Raw genomic sequence first — 18,792 nt, forward strand, 5'->3', positions numbered from 1 at the left:
TGAAATGGAGAAGACAAGATTCAAAACCCAAGTTCATGTCCTTTCTCAAGTTTTTCCACAATCTGTTTCACTTGCTTCTTCCAGAAGCATATTTAGCAGCACAACAGCACATTCTTCATGACAGAAAAGCAGCCAGCGCACTTAACAGTGTTTCTCTGACAGTGGGCAATAGCCTCCCAGGAGCTGTGGGCTGTTGTCACTTTGGGAAGTGACCAACATCAAAACCTTAACTTTCAACTAAAAAAAAAAAGTCATAACTGCATGTCTACTCCAACTGTTGCTCTTATGCCTAGAAGGCAGAAAAAGAAGCAAGACACTGGTGTGAGCGTCTCCCAGGGGTAAGAACTGATTGGGTAAATGAAGAGGGGAAGGGCAGGATAAAAGTTGTTAAGAAGAAAGTGAATGCAGAAGACGTGGTGAAAAGGACGATTTCACTGGAAGGAAGACCTGTTGTCCTCTTTCCTCACCTCATGGCTCAACTGGTGTTTCCATTTCAGACAACAGCCTGGCCACCCAACTTCTCAGGTTTCTGCTTTCCCTGGTCCTGAATAAAGTGTTCCACTCATTTTTAAAATTGTGGTAAAACACACACACCATAAGATGCGCCATCGCAACCATTTTTAATTGTGCGGTGCAGTGGCGTGAAGTGCATTCACAGAGTTGTGCAACCACCACCAGCATCCATCTCCAGGACTTTCTCATCTTTACAAACTGAAACTCTGTACCCAGTGAACAATCACTCCCCATTCCTCCCTCCTCCCAGCACCTGGCAACCACCATTCTACCCTCTGTCTCTATGAATCTGCCTCCTCTAGGTACCTCATAAAAAAGTAGAATCATTCAGTATTTATCCTTTTGTGACTGGCTTATTTCACTTTGCATAACATCCTCGAGGTCTGTCCATGTTTTAGCATACATCAAAATGTCATTCCTTTTTAAGGCTGAATAATATCCCATTGTATGTACAGATCACATTTCGTTTATCCATTCATCTGTCAATGGACACCTGGGCCTTTCCACCTTTTGGCTGTGGTGAATAATGCTGCTGTGAACATGAGTGATCATACGTCTCCACTCATTTTTAACAACCTCCTTTAGAATGTACAGACAGCATTACCTCTTTACTAATTTTTCTAAAGATACTTCTGTACTCGGCAGGAGATCCATAGAATCTGAAAAACTGGAGAGAAATACTCGTTTTGATGATTTCCCCAATCCACTCAAATACCTAGTCACTGATTTAGCCCACATTTCTAAACATCGAGCCTGAAATAAATTCCCCCCAGGATTCTTTACAGCCTTATGATTCAAATCCAGTGACTCACCTTCCTGTCAAGAAGATGTGGAATTGGGCAAAAAGAAATTGACACACACTAGTTTTGGTCTTAAAAATACTTCTTTATCACACCTCCCTTCTGAGTCATAAAAACAAACTCCTTCTCTAATGGATTTTATATTTGATCTATTTACACTTTTATGACTCAGTCCAGTTTTACTTCATTTATTTATATACACATATGTATGCATGTGCATCTTTATGCATGTGTATGTCTGTGTGTGTGTATATATATATATACATAGGACATTTTATACACACACATACATACATTTATTTACACAGAGAGTTCTATCCATCTCTCCCCTTCAAGCTGAAGTCCAATTTGCTGAATTTCCAAAGAGACTTTCCACTTCAATACACACAAAAATAGGCTCACAACTTAACTGCACATAATAAAATTGCCAGTGCGTCTAAGTGAGCCACGTTTCAGAGTGGAAGCATGTACTTAGAATAAAATAAAGAACTACTTTAGAAGTACCCCCAGTTCTCTTTTGAATAAAATACGGGCTCACAATAAATTGGTCATTAGAAGCCAAGGCAGTAAGGGTCAAGTGATGGGACTCGGATGCTGTGCTGTCGTGTGACATACCTGAAGTCAGATAAAAAAGGACAGGTAAACTTTTAAACGACCTCACCCGACTTCAGGGTTGCAGCACGGCCTTCCCATCGAGGGGCACACGCAGAATGAGAAATACGATCGATGTATTCATCTGCCCTGTTGAACTTACCCATCACGGCTTTTCTCCAATGACTATAAGATCCAGCCAAACGTGGTCCTGACCCAGCCCCTCCTTCCGCTAGAATGCTCTCCACCCCCAACCTCTTCCATTGGTCTAAATCCCTTCCCTCCACTAAGCCCCTTCTGTGAGGCCCGTCCTGACACCCCCAGGAACAGGCACTCCCTCCTCTAACCCTCACGAAGGTTGTGTGGTGAATTTCCGCCATGTCTTGTCCCCCCGTCCCGCCCTACAAAACGAAGAGATCACAGCCTGCGCTACCCACTCCACGGGTTCACAGGGCAGCCGACAGGATGCTCTAAGAGACACACGCCGGGCAGTGCTGTGCAGGGAAGACAGGATGCAGGAGCTGAAGCCAAAGGAGTTGTTTTCAAACCTTGTGAGCTTTTCATGCAATGGCTTCAGAACAGAGGCAAGAACAGGCCGGCTTTTTTGATGGAAGTCAAATTACCAAGCCAGACACAAAAACAAACTCACAGATATCTGTCAGTAAAATGAGGCCATAATTGCTATGTGAGGTTGCTTTTTTTTTGGTTGTTTGTTTCTGGAGATTTGAGGTCATATATTAACACATTAATTGAAATTTTGGTCATAATTAACATGTATTAAGCTGTTGATTACATGGCTGCATTTTGAAATTTTTAATTGGTTTGTTTCGATTGATAAAAGGTAATTTGGGGATGATGCTTAGAATTCTGTATTTAATTATCATTGAATAGATAATTAATATAGTGGCGCAATAGTAAACAATGACTACGGTAATTATCATTTAAGTGCACATACTTGTACAAATACGACAGACTGATTTCCTCTCTGAAGTTGCTTTGGTCTTCGCTCTGAGCTGGTCGCGCTGTTTCACTTCCTTCACAGACGCAATTAACAGCATCTCTGTGTCATCCACTTGCGGGGATCTGAAAAGAGCGTGAGAAGCCGGAAAGACCAAGGCTACCTTAAACAGCACGCAGGGCTCCCTCCTTCCCTCTTTGCAAATGACTCACTCACTCAGAGAGCTTTCCTGCATTTCAGCTGGCTCGCAGCATTCCCCCAGTATCAAAGGGAACCTTTTCATTACAACTATTACAGCATCCTGTACCATTAGGTGTTCTTTCCCCAGCCCAGCAGAGTAATCATAATCCAGGAGTGGGAAAGCCTCCTAGAGCGGTTTAACTACACTGGGTAGAAAAACATAGCACTTATCAATGGGCTGAGTAAAACTGACAGATGAAGGTGGCAAAAACCTCTGTGTTTTGTTTTGTTTTTTTTAAACCGCTCTCCTCACCAAAAAATTTAAAAAAAAAAAAATCCCCAACTTACAAGAAATGATCATGAATGTTATGGTCTCAGCTTTCAAGTCCTGCTTGTCTGTCCAACAACAAAACTGCTGTTACAGACTGAGGTCTCCTGCAAGATCCGGGCCCCTCACCTTCACCCGCTGGGTTCCAGAAATACCTGGTACACCCCAAGAACGTGATGGCCGGGGCTCCCCCAAGGTGTGAGCACTGAAGAGGTTGTTGCTATATCTCCTGAAGGGCAGCCACGTGCTGCCAGAGAACCTGCCCTGAGCTTGCCCTCTGGGACCCACTATGCCTTCGTTCCTCCCCTCTCTCAGTACAGGGTGGGGACTCAAAGGCAGCTGTGGTGGCAGAAAGGAGTGACTGTTAACAGGTGCCGACCAGCATTCAATCTAATCCTCCCCAGAGCCGAGGGAGGGTGGCCTGCCCTCTCCCTGGATGCAGCACCCCAGGCTGCACACAACACATGTTTTTAGGGACGCCCCAATCTGCGACTCACTGCTTCTACAACATAGAAATAAAAGAAATGAGCAAGCATGAGTAAATTCCTCGTTTAATAAACTTAAAGATTGGAGGGGAAGGGATTACAACTGGCCAGAACGAAAAGTAAACCACAGAAAAAGCCAGGCGTGGGCTGGTGGGCAGCAGAGGGAGGGGGTAGGGGAGAGTCCATAACTCTTGTCTTAATTTACATGAAAAAGAGTTAGATCTGGAGACCAATAATATCATCTGAAAATAAAGAAGAAAAAACTAAAATCTGGCTACTTGATATCATTCCATAACGCATTTTAGATTTAGGTTTTAGATCTAAAGTGTATTTTTTAGCATTTTCCAAACTTCTGTAAAAATGTGAAGTAGCTTATTCTCACAGTCATCTTGCATACATGAAAACCCAGTTTAATAGAGGGGCATTTTACCAGCCTTAAGTGATGTAAGCTACACAAATGTTGTTCAACTTGTACCTCAAGAGTTCTGTGAAGGAAGGAAGGTGTTGTGATCCCATTTTAGAGACGTGGAAAGTGAGGCTGCATGATCTGCCAGTAGCCACACACCCAGGATGTCTGACACCAACCCCAGCACCTCTCAAGAGTGCCACTTCCCGTGACACAGAGATATCGCAACCCTTGTGCTATAAACTGAATATCCGTGTCCCCCGCAATATTCCTCCGTCGAAGCCTTAGCCCCCAGTGCGCTGGTACTAGCTGGAAAGGCCTCTGGGGGTGATCAGATTTAGATGAGGTCATAAGGATGGGGCCCCCAGGATGGGATGAATGTCTTTACAAGAAGAGGAGACGAGGGCACCATGACAGGACACGGTGAGAAGGCACCATCTGCAAACCAGAAGGCCCTCACCAAGAACCAGACCAGCCAGCATCCTGATCTTGGACTTCCCAGCCTCCCAGTCTGCGTTATCCTGTTGTGTGGCCCAGGCCAGCTGAAGGAAGCCAAGTTAACGCACTCTCAGGGACGGCTTCCTAAAGTTCAGTCCTTTCACTGCCACCGTCATGATCTCCACCAGCTGTAATATCATTTACGTCCTATCTTTCACACAAGCCTCTTGTGAGATAGACAAGCATTTATTTTCCAGAGAGAACTCCACGCCACCATCAGAAATAGAGAGCCAGTCTCACTGACCACAAACAGAAGGCAGCCACATCATACACACAACAAAAACCAACGTCATTAAAGTGTTAGCCTGCCCAACATTTCTGAGCCTCCCTCTCTCTTTGTAAAAAAGGGAAATTAGCAATTATTAGTGAGGTGTTGATGAGTGGCAAGACAGACAGGTACTGTCCATCAGGTGATGAATGATGATGATGATGATGATGATGGATGGAAAAACTTACTCCCGTTCCCAGTCCCTCCACAGTTATCTGCACCATCCCCTCTTTGGAACTGTGCGTTGTGGCTGGGCCCTGGGGACAACTGTTGGGGTCAGGAATCTCTTCCCAGCCCTCTGGCCCCTCAGGGAGTCAGAGGACAGCAAACTCCCAGGAGTCACAGTCCAGAGAATCAGGGCCCTGTTCATTTTATTCTCCTGCCTCTGAACGGAGAGGTGTCCCTAAACGGTGTGGGTGAGTGGATGCTCCAGGCAGCGCAGGCTTCCCTGCACCTAGCTGGTGCCTGCCTGCACCTGAGGGCCCTGCCTGTCACACACCCTCCAGCATCAGGGACCACACTGCTCTTGTTACTACTGTCAGCGCAGTGCCAGGCACCAGGGTGTGGCAGCCAGTCCACGGTGGCCCGCGGCAGCCCTTGGTCCTCACGCCTACCTGCCGTCCCCTCTGACCCTGCGTCATAGTTGGTCTGTGTGAACAGGAGCATCTTGCAGAGATGACGGAAGGTCACTTCTAAGACCAGGTCCCTGGGACACTGTGACTCACTTGTGCCTCGCTCAGTCACCTGCTTGATCATGGGTCACTGGCTCTGGGGGAGCCAGGTGACGTGCTGTGGGGACGTTCAGGCAGCCAGCGGTAAGGTCCACGTGTGAGGGTCCGGTCCTCCAGCCAATGGCCAGGTGAGGGGGCCGCTGGGGAAGCGGATCACCCGAAACTCCTGTCTGCAGATTCCCAACTCTCTGACCAGCCTCTTCTTGGGGTCACAGACACTTCCAGCTCTCTGCAGAATGTTTGCTTGTGGCTGGACGGCAGTTCCCTTGAGTCCAGCATATGCAAAACTCTGCATGTTCCCTCTTGTAAACCTGCCTCTCTCAGCACCTCCAGCTCCCTGTCTGGCCTGGCTCCTCAGGCCCCGCAGAAACACTGCCTGGAAAACTGCAGATTCCTCCAAGCCTCTCTCCCACGTGGCCCCCGTCCAGGCAGCCACCCAGCCCTGCTGGGGTCTGCTCTCTCCGCGTCTCTCCACCGGTCCCCTCCACTCCATCCTCACTGCCACCCACCACTGTTGGCACCAGTGAGGGCCACGGCACCTCTCCACTGGTGACCTAAAACAGCCTCAGCTGGCTTCCCAACTTTCAGAAACCGTCCTCCATACATCTGTGAGTAGGTTTTTAAAGAGCAGTCTCCAGGTGCCCGGTCTCCACTTTAAAACGTTCCATGGTTCCTTTTGGCTGGGGAAGCGCAAACCTTTCAGCAGGCCCTGCGAGGCTCTCAGAGGTAAAGCCCACCCACCCTTCCAGCCGGCAGCCCCAGCAGCTGCGCTGTCTGTCCGCCCCGTGCTGCAGCCCGGGCGGACCTGACACGGCACCATCACCTGAGGCTCCTTCCCAGACGATCAGGGCCACCACCCTCTGGCTTCTGATCTCGCTGGTCTGGCCTGGGAACTGGGCTGCAGTCATTTTTCCAGCCACTTTAATGAGATATAATTCACATACTATATAACTGATCCATGGAAAGTATACAATTTAGTGTTTGGTTTTCTTAGTGGATTCACAGACTTGTGCAACCATCATGACATTCAATTTTAGGACATTTTCACCACCCAAAAAGAACCCCCATACCCATCAGAAATTGCTCCCTATTCTCCCCCAGCTCCCCCATCCCTAGGCGGCCTCTGGTCTGCTTCCTGTCCGGTCTCTATGGATTTCAGGCAGCAGTCCCTTTTATTACAGGTTCTCCAGGGACGCAAAAGCACAGCCAGGGAAGGAACCTCCAGCCAAACCAGACCTCTCAGCAGTTTACACGTTCCACTCTGCTTGGGATGTTTGTCTTCCATTTCTCTGTTTAAAATCCCACCCCTCAACTGCCCGCCGCTCCGCACTTCTAATACAACCTCCTTTAGTAAACCTCCGTTGATTCCTCCTCTTCCTCAATTTTCTTTTGCATCGTCTGAACAGTTGAGTAACAAAGCCTGTCCAGCCCCGCTCTCCTCTGCTTTCCTAGAGCCCAGGGTGGGGGCAGCAGCGTTCCCTTCCCGTCTAGAGCATCCATGTCCCAGAACCGCAGGGACCATTTCTAATTCACTTCTGAATCCCCACACCAACATCAGTGCGCCTCTTGTACTCGGGAGGTACTTAAAATACATATTCCAAATAAATAAAAGTATGGTCTGTCTACAAATTTTCTCCACTGTCACAAGATTTCAATTTGAAGGACACCCTCCTCTCTCTCCCATCCATACTAAATCTCCATTTTTTTTTACCCCTTAATAGCAGTAATAAGGGATTACTAAGTAATATGGAATAACCTCTCAAGCTACAATGCTAAAATCTTTATACACACACACATACACATACACATGCACACGCATGGACACCCACGCAGGGGTGTGTGTGTGCATGTGTGTGTGTGTGTACAATTTTTAAATTTGCACCACAGGGAGCGGGGAGAGTTATAATAAAACACATATAATTATTATTCTACCATCACGGGAGGCACCACTCCTTAAAACATTTCAGGGAAACCACATGCAAAGAACTTTTTTTTTTTTTTTAAATAAAGGATTTTGGAAACAAACAAGCCGCACGTTCACATCACAAAGCTGTTCAGACAGCACAGTACAACAGGGGCGGGCGCCCTGCAGATTGGGTGATCATAAGTGTGCATCTTCAGAGGATGCGTGCATGGGGAACGTGGCAGGATGAAATGAATTATGCAGACAGCAAGCAAAATAAAAAATCAAGACAGTGCATGCTTCAGCTAAAACACAGGCTGACTCGATAATCTAGACGCTGCCTTAAAATGGATTAAACACACTTGAAAATCACACAGGGTAATTTCACAGAGAACCTTATCTAACCCAGATGTCTTGTTTCATCCTTGATCAGTTGGCCTTTCTTTTCCAATGAGATATTTTTCGCGTTAACTATTTTGTGTTTGTTGTTTGGTTTGATAAGGAGGACCACCCCTCCATGTGGAACAGGGGCTCAGACTGGATCTTTCTGTCCCCGAGATGTCTGCCCTCCTCTGTCACTTGAGTTTTGACTCAGCTCCGTCAGTGAAAAATTAGACTTCATTTCAGTATGCTAATAGCAATCTCTCCAAAACAATGTAATCAAGGCCTCATGTGCACCTATAATTTCATCCTTGACATAAGCCTGACAGCTATTTATTGTCTGAAAGGGAAAGGGGGGAGGGGAGAAAGGGAGGGGACTTCCAGACGCCCCTCTCCCCCAAAACAAACCCAGCAGCTTTATGTTGGAAGGCAGAGTCTTTGCAAAGTCCAAACAAATGGCAATAATCAGGGGGTTTACATATGTCTTGTCTTAAGCAATCAAGGCAGAGGGTTAACAGAGAAACACATTCAGATGCGCCAATTCCCAAACTGCCCACCTCTGATGAGCCAGCTGTGAGCCGCAATTGTCACATTATAATTTAGGCAAAGGGAAAAAAAAAGGCATCAGAATACACACTGGATCAACATAATTATTCACAGCAGGATGCTGCAGAATTAATTTAGCCAATCAGAATTATACTTGGGGGTTGGGCACGCGGCAGAGATGAAGCGGAGAAAGCAGGCGGGCGGGGGGGTTGGGGATGAGCAGAGAGGGGGAGGGGAGTGCTGGTTTCAACACCTTACTAATATTTGGATAATCCGATCTGGAATACATTTGGAGTACACGTAAGCATAATGTCGTTTCTTTTTCATTTCTGTACAAACACCTATGCAGCACTCACAACATGCCAGTCAATAATCTGAACATCGGCTTATTTAATCCTCATGACCATGAGGTAGGTGCTGTTATTACCCTCATTTTACACACGGAAACTCAGAGAGGTTAAAAAGCTTGCCAAGGCCACACAGCTAGGAAGTGGAAGCACCAGACATGGAACCCAGGCCGACTGGCACCAGAGGCTACGTATTAACCAGCACAGTTTAAAAGTCCTTGCTCCCAAATGACGCCAATGAGGAGTCAGAAGGCACGCCATGACTGGTGATGGCCCTGAAACCAGAACACTGTGGCACTGGAGCTCGGTGGTCCCCATATTCCTGCGAGCTGACTTCCCTAAAGAGGCTGGCCATCTGGCACGGCTGCCTCCGGCGCTGCCCTTTAGGGCTGTTAACCTCCTCATCCAGATAATGTCATCACTCAGCTCTCAGAGAGCAGTGGTCACTCCGCCGCCCGAAGGGGCTCTGGGGGGCTTACGAGGGAACAGTCACAGCCACTAGGGGAGCAGCTTGGCCTCCCTGTCCTGACATGATCTTCCTATAGAAAAGCAGGAGCCAGGACTCCAGGAAAATCGATGGGAAAGAAAGGGAAAGAGGGCTGCTCCAAGAAGAAGGGTTCCGCTAAACGCCTGGCGATGGGCAAACACGGGAAAAGGACAGAGGAAGTCCGCGGCCACCCTGGAACAACTTCCTGCCTGGACCTGGAGCTGCAGACCCAGGTTTGCAGTGACGAGGAATGGGGCTTGCCTTTCCCATGTGCACAGGGCGAGTTTAAATGAAAGTAGCCCTCGCCCTCCTCTACTTGGCACCCTGTCACCAGGGCAGACAGCGGAGAAGCCGAGAGGAGCCTCGGATTCCTTGTGAGAGTTAGACTTCAGCTGGCATTCACGGCTCCGGTAACGGGGGGGCGATGACGGGGAGCGGCCCAGGGTTTTATGTGTGGCAATAATGTTTGATCTATGCCATTGTCAATGAGAACTGTGATTTAATCCGGGAGGATATAGAGGCTCGTGATGAAAGGGGAATAACGACAAATCCTGATTAACAATCACTGCTACACTAAAGCAGGTTTCCATAGTAACGGGGCTGAAATTATACAACAAACTGTGATGCCACACCAGGCAAATTACTCCGTGAAGGGGCCCTTTTCTGAAAGCAGTTGGCTTTCTGTGTTCTCTTAAAATTAAGATGCAAGCATCTCACTTTCAACTTGTATTAGCTTTCCTCTCTTTTTTTCCCTAAACACTCCCTCTTCACTCGGTCTTGGATAATATGAGGGAAAAATATGTACACACAGGAGCTGTAGCAAAAAATTAAGCACATTTCAGCCCACTCTTTCCCCTGAAGGGAGAGGACAAAACTGCGGCAGAGCGAATCTTCCTTTCATATCATTCTTTGGATAAAATAATGCTTAATTCCTTGACCTAAGGAGTGGTGGCGACGGGGTGGAGTGGGTGTTGAAGCATGTTCTGGTACAATACTCACCTCTCCAGATAACGAAGTTCTCTGAATTTGCAGCCAGAAGAACACAATAAAAGAGCAGAGTTGGGGTCGGGAAAGGGAGGCTATTTCCTTTGTTCCTGGTGATGTTTCATTTTCAGTTGAGATTTTGAAAAATAAGAACGTATATTTCAAAATAATGCTGCTTTCCAACACCTACTTAAAATAATTTCTGAAGCAAGGGATAGAAAAATTTGCACTGGTCCATGACGCTTTAAAACTCTTAGAGCTATTACTGCAACTGACTTTGGCCGTGAACCTTTATAAAACAGATCTTAACAAACAGCCTAGGAAAAATCAATAGCATTAAAACATCATACTCAATGTTCTCTTTCAACTGCAGAGGAATAAAAAAGCAAGACGTTAAAAATAAACAGGGAAGTCATAGACCTAAACATCCTCTTAAGAGGGGTTAGAGGCTGAAAGGGGACTAAGGAGGTTTAAACACTGCAGACATTTAATATTCCTCCTTCCAAGATTGGGGGGGGGGTGGAATCAGAGCTTCCCATTTTTCAGAAACGCTACAACTCTAGAAGAAAACACATTTTTCTTGAGATTTATCCATGGCTTTCAGTTTAAATCACTGAAGGGCAGTGTGGCCTCACGGAAAGAACCTGGATTTAGAGGCAGAGCACTCGGGTACCAGCTCCATCACTCACCAGCCGTGAGTCTTGGTCAAGTCACTTGGCCCTCAGAGTCTTGGTTTCCTCATCCATAAAATGGGAATAATGATATCTACCTTGCTTAGCCTCAAGAAGTTTCTGAGATAATGAGTAAATACTGCATGTGAATACATGCTGAAAACCGTGAGGGTGTCCATCATTAAATAACTGCTAAATATTGTGATTTGATTATTCAACACTTACTGAGTATCTACCACATGTTGGGCACAACACAGCTGTGGTAATTCTCCTAGAACGCCACTGTCCTCCGGCTTAAAAAAAAAAAAAAACAACTGCTGCCCGGGTTTAACTGTCTCCAGCAAAACCATACTACCACTTTAAGTTTATACCATGTCAAAACAGGAACAAAACTTTCTTTCTAATTTTTTAATTTAAAAAGTAGGCATTTACCACGGGGAAACTACTTTCCCCTCCCCGGCCCCATTTATCTTTGTGCCTTTAAAAGGTATACCACTGTGCTGACCGCTTTAAAATCATGATACAAATATCGTGCACAGTGAAAGTCAGAAGGTTGGGGTGTGTTTCCATGAAAGACTAGCTCGAAGCTTCCCGCGTGCTGTCAGAGGAGTTCTGTCTCTGCCTTTTCCAAGTCTGCTCTTCTGTGCGGCGGGGTGAAGGGTCAGGCTGATGGCAATAAGCAGAAACTATGGGCACTTCATCCAACTTTCAGGAACACAGCCCCTCTCTCTTTCTACAGCGAGGACACACTTATCAATACCAATGTCATTTCAAGACTTAAAAATGATATTTTTAAAATAAAACGTATGTAGATTATTGTTTTATCGTCCACTGCCCTTCAGTGATTTAAAGTGAATGCCATGGATAGCTCTTGAGTGTCACCCTATGTCTCCGTGTGGGTTTTCCTTTGTGTACACAGCCCTTTCTGCAGTTGAGCTCCTCGGGGTCAAACCTCAGCTTTTCCATGTACCAGCCGTGTAGGTCCCGTAACCCCTTTGTGCCTCAGCTTCCTCACCTCTGAAATGGGGATAAGGACAGTAGCATGTGCCTCCGAGGATGTCAGGAGAAGGCAGTCCTTAAAGGCGAGGTACCCAGAACAAGGCCTGGCCCCAAGTCAGCCCCCCGTGAATGTCAGCTCTCCTTTCTGTGGGTGCTCACAACCCAGGGGTCTAGCCCGGTGGCCAGCAGGTGCCAGAAGGATTTCCTAGTGTTTCCGTTTTGTTGGATTTGAGTGCCTTTAGGGGAGGCAAGCACTCCACAGCCCACCACATCTGCCACACCTCTTGTTAAGTTACATCATCACCTGCCCGGCCCCCAAGAAGGAGTCCAGTCTGCCAGCCTTGCCGTGTGCTGGTGTTTCATCTCTCAGCATCTGTTTCACTCTGTCTCTGACTCTCACTCTCAGTCCTTGTTTTTACCTTTGTTTCCCTTTGGGGGGGGGCTCTCTCTTTCCTCTTTTATCTTCATCCTCAATCTCTCTTAATTTTTATCTCTAGTATTTATCAAATAGTTTTATGTTCCCTGTTCCTATTTTTTAAGGCAGAGGAGTAGAATACATTTCTCTCTTAAAGAAATTAAGCTGCTCTTTACTTAGTAGACTTTGATTCATTCTTCCTGTGGATCAGTGACTTACGACAGAAACAGTGCTCTCTACCTCTGCTGCCAGAAAACCCAAATTATAAAGTCGATAAATTGAAAACTTATGTGCACTACAAAAAAGTTCACATAACGGCTTTTTGTTTGCTCTTTTTTTATTGTTTCTAACACTGCGCCCTTCGTACACTGAAATATGAATTTATTACAGACCATTAAGGAGTAAAGCTTTCTTTATAGAAAGGCAAAACTAAGCATCTGGGGAAACTAGCTGAAATCTGAAAATGCATCAAAAATAAAAATAGGAAATCCTTGAAAACTGACACAAATAAAGAGAAAATATGGGCACTTGACACAACTTTCAGGAACACAGCCCCTCTCTAGTTTTTCAAAGAGGACACGTTTATTGACACCAGTGTCATTCTAAGACTTAAAAATAGTATTTTTAAATAAAAAGTATCTAGACTGTTGTCTCATCATCCAATACTCAGCTCAGTTTTTTTCTTCATCACGGATTACATGCTCTTAAAATATATTAACAAGTCTGATCCAGTTAATATCATAATGTTCTCAGATTCTTGCTAAGAAAATTTCAAAAGTGAGAAGTCCGTGAAACGTAACAAACCCAAGGCTCAGTATTCGTCAGCGTCATCTACTCAAACGCAGGAAAGTCCAAGCAGTCACTCTGACTTGATAGCACAACGTGGAATTAACAGAATCCTGGATCTCAGAAGACGGCGCGGTCTGACGCACCACTGACGCAGGACTGGGGTACCCATCGTCCACACCATCCAGGGATGGGGAGCCTGGGACCACCAGGCCACCTGCTCCCAGTGACTAGCTCTGCTGTTGTTGTGACTTTGCTGCTGCTGTCAGGCTGAACCCAAATCTCTCTCACTAAATATTCCACCCTTTGGGCTGAATTCTGTGCTAGCATCATTGCATTCAGATAGGTGTGTTTTCTGGCTTTCACCCAGACAGTATTATGAAATAGATTAGTGGCTTGCAACCTCTTTTTCCAAAAATGATTCAGGAGGGGGAAAATGTTTTTAGAGCCTTTTAGTCCATCCAAAATGCAAACAACTTAATTTAGTCCCATGGGGAAATACACAGTAATCCTACAATTCAGATTATCTACTATATTGAATGAAATACTGTCACTGAAAAAACTGACATATTTGAGAAGTAGGAACATGAAAGCAGCCTTCTAGTTTTTATCCCGAAAAAGGAACAAAGGCTGTATTTTGAAAATGGTGGGCTGCACGTGTTCCCTCAGCCACAGAACGCCCATCTCTGAAGCTCCAGGAAGTTGAAGCCTGGCTGTCTTCTCTCTCCCCCTTTGCTGTGACATCCACTCCTTGTCCTAAGGCTCTCAAGCCTGCAGAGCCTCATGCACCCCCCTTACAGAGCATCTTGTGCATTTGCTGAAATCAGCTCACACCAACGAATGAATTCTCAAAGGGATTTCCATTGTTTGAATTTTTTACTTCTACGATATGATGGGCTGTATCCCAGTCACCCCACTGAACATCCTCCAGTTTGCCATCCACCCACCACTGAACAAAACATGCTAGAAAGATTCACCAGTTCAAAGGAGCCTGGACTTTTTATTTCATCCACTGACAACCCTATGATTCAGTGAAATGAGCCCTAGACTAAGAGTCGGAAGAACTACATTCCAAACCCTGCTGCCTTACATATTAGCTGTGTGCCCTTGGACCTGTGGCTAACCTCTCTGATCCTCAATTTCCTTTTATGAAAAATGGGGGCAATGGGGTAAGAATGTCTTTGCTGCCTGTTCTCCAGAGTCAAATAAAATGATGTATAAAAACATGCCTTGAAACTATAACATTTTTGTTTACTTAGGGGATTACTATCCGTATGTAATGAATGTTATTAGCACAGTGGCTTTCAAGTTTCTGAGGAGGAGATAACCTAGGGCAGAGAGGGGCAGAGCAGCCATGCTGCCCAGACTCTGGGCTCCTCACGTCTCCTCCATTACCATTCAGTGCTTCCATCTGTTTTAAGCACAGGGTTCCAATATTTCCATTGAGAACAAAGTCTTCCTACTTTACACAAGATTCAAAACCACTGCACTAATGTATCAGCTCCAGTATCACATGACTGGTTCCTATGAAGCTTATGGTCAGGTCTTTCTCATGGCTTATCTCATTTATGATGAAATGAGTTTCCACTGAATTCTTTCATTTCCCCGTATACCACAATCCTCTTCTGATGAAATAGGCACAGAATTTTTTTAAATGCTGATTCCCAGTGCGTATTGCTTTGCTCTCAAAGAAGGCAGTTAACTTCTAAATGTCAAAAGGGTCTTTCAGATGACTGTCACGAGAAACAGCAGGCACTTTGAAGTTCCAAAATTAAACAAAACCATAAGACAATTTCTTTACACACAAATACGGAAAACCGAGTTTTAAAAATACACTTTCAAGTAAAGTTGGGAGATAAAGGCAGAAGTGCTAGTTTCTAAAGCTGGTGCCAAAATGAAGAAGACACCGCTGATGGTTTATTGAGCTACCCAGGATCCCCGCAAAGAGAACGTGTTTCGCTGCTGGTTAAATGTATACCCTCTTCAGTATACGACAGTGTTTGGCAATGGAAGTGGATTTCCTCTCAGGCCAAGCACACATCACAGGTTACTCATCTGCACGCCGTCCCTGCTCCTCACAAGCCCCTCCCTTCCTCACCTGCCCGGCACCTGCCATCCTCCCTCACCTCCACACGGGAGGTCTGACTCCTTTCCCACCCCTCTCCTCCGCACCGCAGAACAGCCTAATGCCTAGAGCCCTGCGCCTGGTATAAGCCTCCACAGGTAGCTGACTTCTGAGTTGGAGACATCACTTGCAGCATTAGCTTGGATGGCCTGTAACTGAGAATCAGTGGAGGAAGACTGAGCAGGTGTCCCAGGAGATGCACAGGCCACATCCCAGCCTCACACTCGGCACCAACTCACTCAGGACAGCAGGCAAGTCTCCTCACCTCTCGGGGCCCCACCTCTGTAAAACGGGGCTGGGCCACCACACAACCCCTGGGGACCCTTCTGGCTCTCCAGATCTGGGATTATTAGATAGAACACTTAAGAGCTTTCCTTTCCTGCATGGTTAGTTAGGCATTTGTGGAAAATCTCATGTTTCTATGCCACTGAAACATCAGGTTTATCCCAAGGAAATTCCAGACCTGTGTCTGCCAGGTGGGGATACAGAAACACGTGCTGTGCTGAACCAGAGGAAGCTGCCCATATATGACTCTTTATGCTCACAAAACAGCAGTTTCATATGGTTCAATATAAATCTATTCAGCACAGGGACACACAAATGCAGAGAACACTGCTGTCTTCTTCTATTCAGCTGCTGTGCAGTTTCTATGCTTGGGATCATGAGCCACACGCACCTCTGTCTTATCATAGTATCAATTTCAGTGTGATAAGGGATACTAAATTCCTAGTACAGTGAACGACACGGGTTTGAACTGTGCAAGTCCCCTTATATGCGGGATTTTTCCACTAAACACAAACCACAGTAACACAGGATCTGAGGTCGGTCAGTTGAATCCACGGCTGTGGAACTGCAGGTACGGAGGGCAGACCGTAGACCGTAAAATGGTGCTCAGATACCAACTCTATGACGGGCTGTCCGAGGGTCAACTGTATCGTACTCAGCACATCTGTCATAGAGCGACATTGCTAACGTCATCATTAATATTACGGGTTGGAACTGCTTCAACTCTTTTTCAGCACAAGGAAATGACCTCCTTCTATCTAGTATAGAAGAGAGCAAAAAAGCATTTTAGGCAGCATGGAATTGGCAAAAAAAAAAAAATTGCACCAAGTAAACTATGGAATTTCTTCCATCATTCTAGAGATTTCGGTTTCAATGGTAAGAACACCAGAGAACTATTTCTTCTTATCACTTTGCCTCTTTCTGAAGTTCAGTAGCCCCCAGAGATGGAAACAGCCTTGGGTGAAGACTTGGCCTGAAAGGCAAGGGTACCTCTCTGCAGGCATATAGCATCTAGGGCCTTTTTAAAAAGAAAAACAGAATTGTTTGTTAAGGAGTAAGATATAAACACTAATGGCAGCGCAGTTCTAAAAGGCTGGTACTCATCTCGTTCATCTTTGCCTGCTATAATCCCTACTCCGTTCTCCTCTTCATCCTGAAGTAAAGCTTGGGTCAGATGTTACTTGAAGTGTAAATACAACTGCGAGATTTATACATTTAAATTCCTCAGTTGGTTCCCTTAGCAACAGCTCTAACTTTCACAGCCCACCTTGGCTACAGAAAATTCCAGCAAGAGTTCTTTGAGACCAATCTCTTAGAAAACCTACATTGTCATCAGAACACAGCTTGTTAAGCATTTGAACACAAAAATGTAACGACATTTTTAAACAAAAATTAAAGTGGCTTCAACACAGACATATTTCAGCCCAAACACTTGGTTTAGATGCTCTGTTCTGCCACAGGAAAAGCCTTCCCTCCTCAGCATCTCATTCAGACCTCTCTAAAGCAGTGGGCAGTCTCTGTACTACCTGGCTTCAGGGCTCTAACCCGGCGTGTGCAGTCTGGCCTGGAAATGACCGTGGGCCGTGGGTAAATTTAGACCAGAGACTGTGCAGAAAAACGAGCCTCTTAGAAACGCGTCCTCGAGCCAGAGCAAGCACTGACAGCGACCTGGTGTGTGTGTGACACAGGCCTGGACATACCACACTGTCACCTGAATTTGAGAGTGACACCAGCACAGGTATCGATTAAAGTTCCCTTTTTGTACCAACTGGCTGGGCATGAAAGAGAATTTCTCTCCAGTCTGAATGCTGACTATACGGGAGCTCAACACTGAAAAATCTCAAGCGTTGTATGGGGTCTTCCAGCTGGAGACCACCAGGAAGCCATGAGCTATTCTTTTCCCGGTTTTCTTACGTGATTTGATTAGAGCTACGGACTTGCCACCAGGACGTCCGCGACCATCACCTCTGACAGGACAACAGGAAGGGGTGGGGGCAAGAGTTAACGCAGGAAACCAGATGGCACGGAAAATGCATTTTACAATTTACCATCACACACGTTCTTCTCAGGCAGGACCCAAGGAGGTAGATTTATGGGTCAGGACACGAACCTTTGAGGTTCTCAGCCTCAGAGAACCACCATCATGGCCATTTCTTGAGCATTCACCACGTGCCAGACCACGCGCTCAGCACTTCACAGCAGCTTTCTCATTGAAGCCTAATGATAACCCTGCGACGTGGGTATTCTTCCCAGCTGTAGAGATAACAACACTAAGGTTTGGATAGGTTGAGGCTGAAGGGCTGTCTGGCTCGGAGGCAGCAAAGCCCAGATCTGAACCTGGACGAGCTGACACCAGTACTAGTACAATTTTTCTGGAGAGTTGGAGGGGCAGAGCCCGGGGATCCAGTCAAGCCCATGGCCAGGACCTTGGCCCGAGGCACTGAAGCAAGAGTTAAAGCAGGTCTGGCTGTGGACCGAGCGCCTTCCTAGTGGGGAGCCCCAGAGCCCAGGCTCATTCCTGAAACATGTTGATGCTACGAAACTTACAGAGTGGCCGTGAGGCCCCATGAGCTAGAACAGAGCGCACAGCACTTAGCCCCGGGCAGCTGATGCTCAGTCAACAGTAATTCCCTCCCCTCCAACCCCTCTCCCCGCCTCCCCGCACAGTCTACGAAAAACAGGACTCAAAAAGTAGGTCTCGCTGCCATGGACCCAGGGACCTCCGGCGTCTCCCCAGAACATCCACACCCAGTGCGGCTTTGCTTCCCTGAGAGCTGGACAGTTCCCCACTTTAACAGGCACTCCCGTAGGACTCAGCTCCAAGGCAGGATCCTTCAGTGCGCCGGTTATGAGTCAAGTCTGATTTTCGTGAGGCCAGGCCTGCCGTGGAGACTGCATCCCAGCCCACGTGGCGGGGAGTAAATGGCCAAGGTCTCATTCCTCTCAGGTGGAGGGTCCAACCAGACTGAAAGTCAGAAGGCATGTCTTCGAGGGACTGACTCTGCCACCTGTTTACTTTACGACTTTGGGTAAATCATTTAACCTTCCTGACCCTAGCCTGGAATGTGACATACATAGGCACTCAGTAAACAGTAAGTGGCAGGC

General features: G+C 46.5%; 1 protein-coding gene across 4 annotated transcripts in view; it reads right to left on the reverse strand.

Annotated features, from left to right (window-relative positions):
- The window catches only part of MSRA (methionine sulfoxide reductase A), a 286,803-nt gene that overhangs the window by 208,882 nt on the left and 59,129 nt on the right, over positions 1-18,792 (reverse strand). Inside the window, exon 2 of one of the 4 annotated variants that reach the window (XM_032471091.1) lies at positions 2,860-2,987. The exons of the other annotated variants lie outside the window; for them this stretch is intronic. Within the exon in view, the coding sequence (XP_032326982.1) occupies positions 2,860-2,962 (103 nt within the window). The 5' untranslated portion in view covers positions 2,963-2,987. The remainder of the gene's footprint in view (positions 1-2,859; positions 2,988-18,792) is intronic. 4 annotated transcript variants of the gene reach the window in all.

This window comes from Camelus ferus, chromosome 31, assembly GCF_009834535.1.
Source record: "Camelus ferus isolate YT-003-E chromosome 31, BCGSAC_Cfer_1.0, whole genome shotgun sequence".
NCBI classification, from domain to species: Eukaryota; Metazoa; Chordata; class Mammalia; order Artiodactyla; family Camelidae; genus Camelus; species Camelus ferus.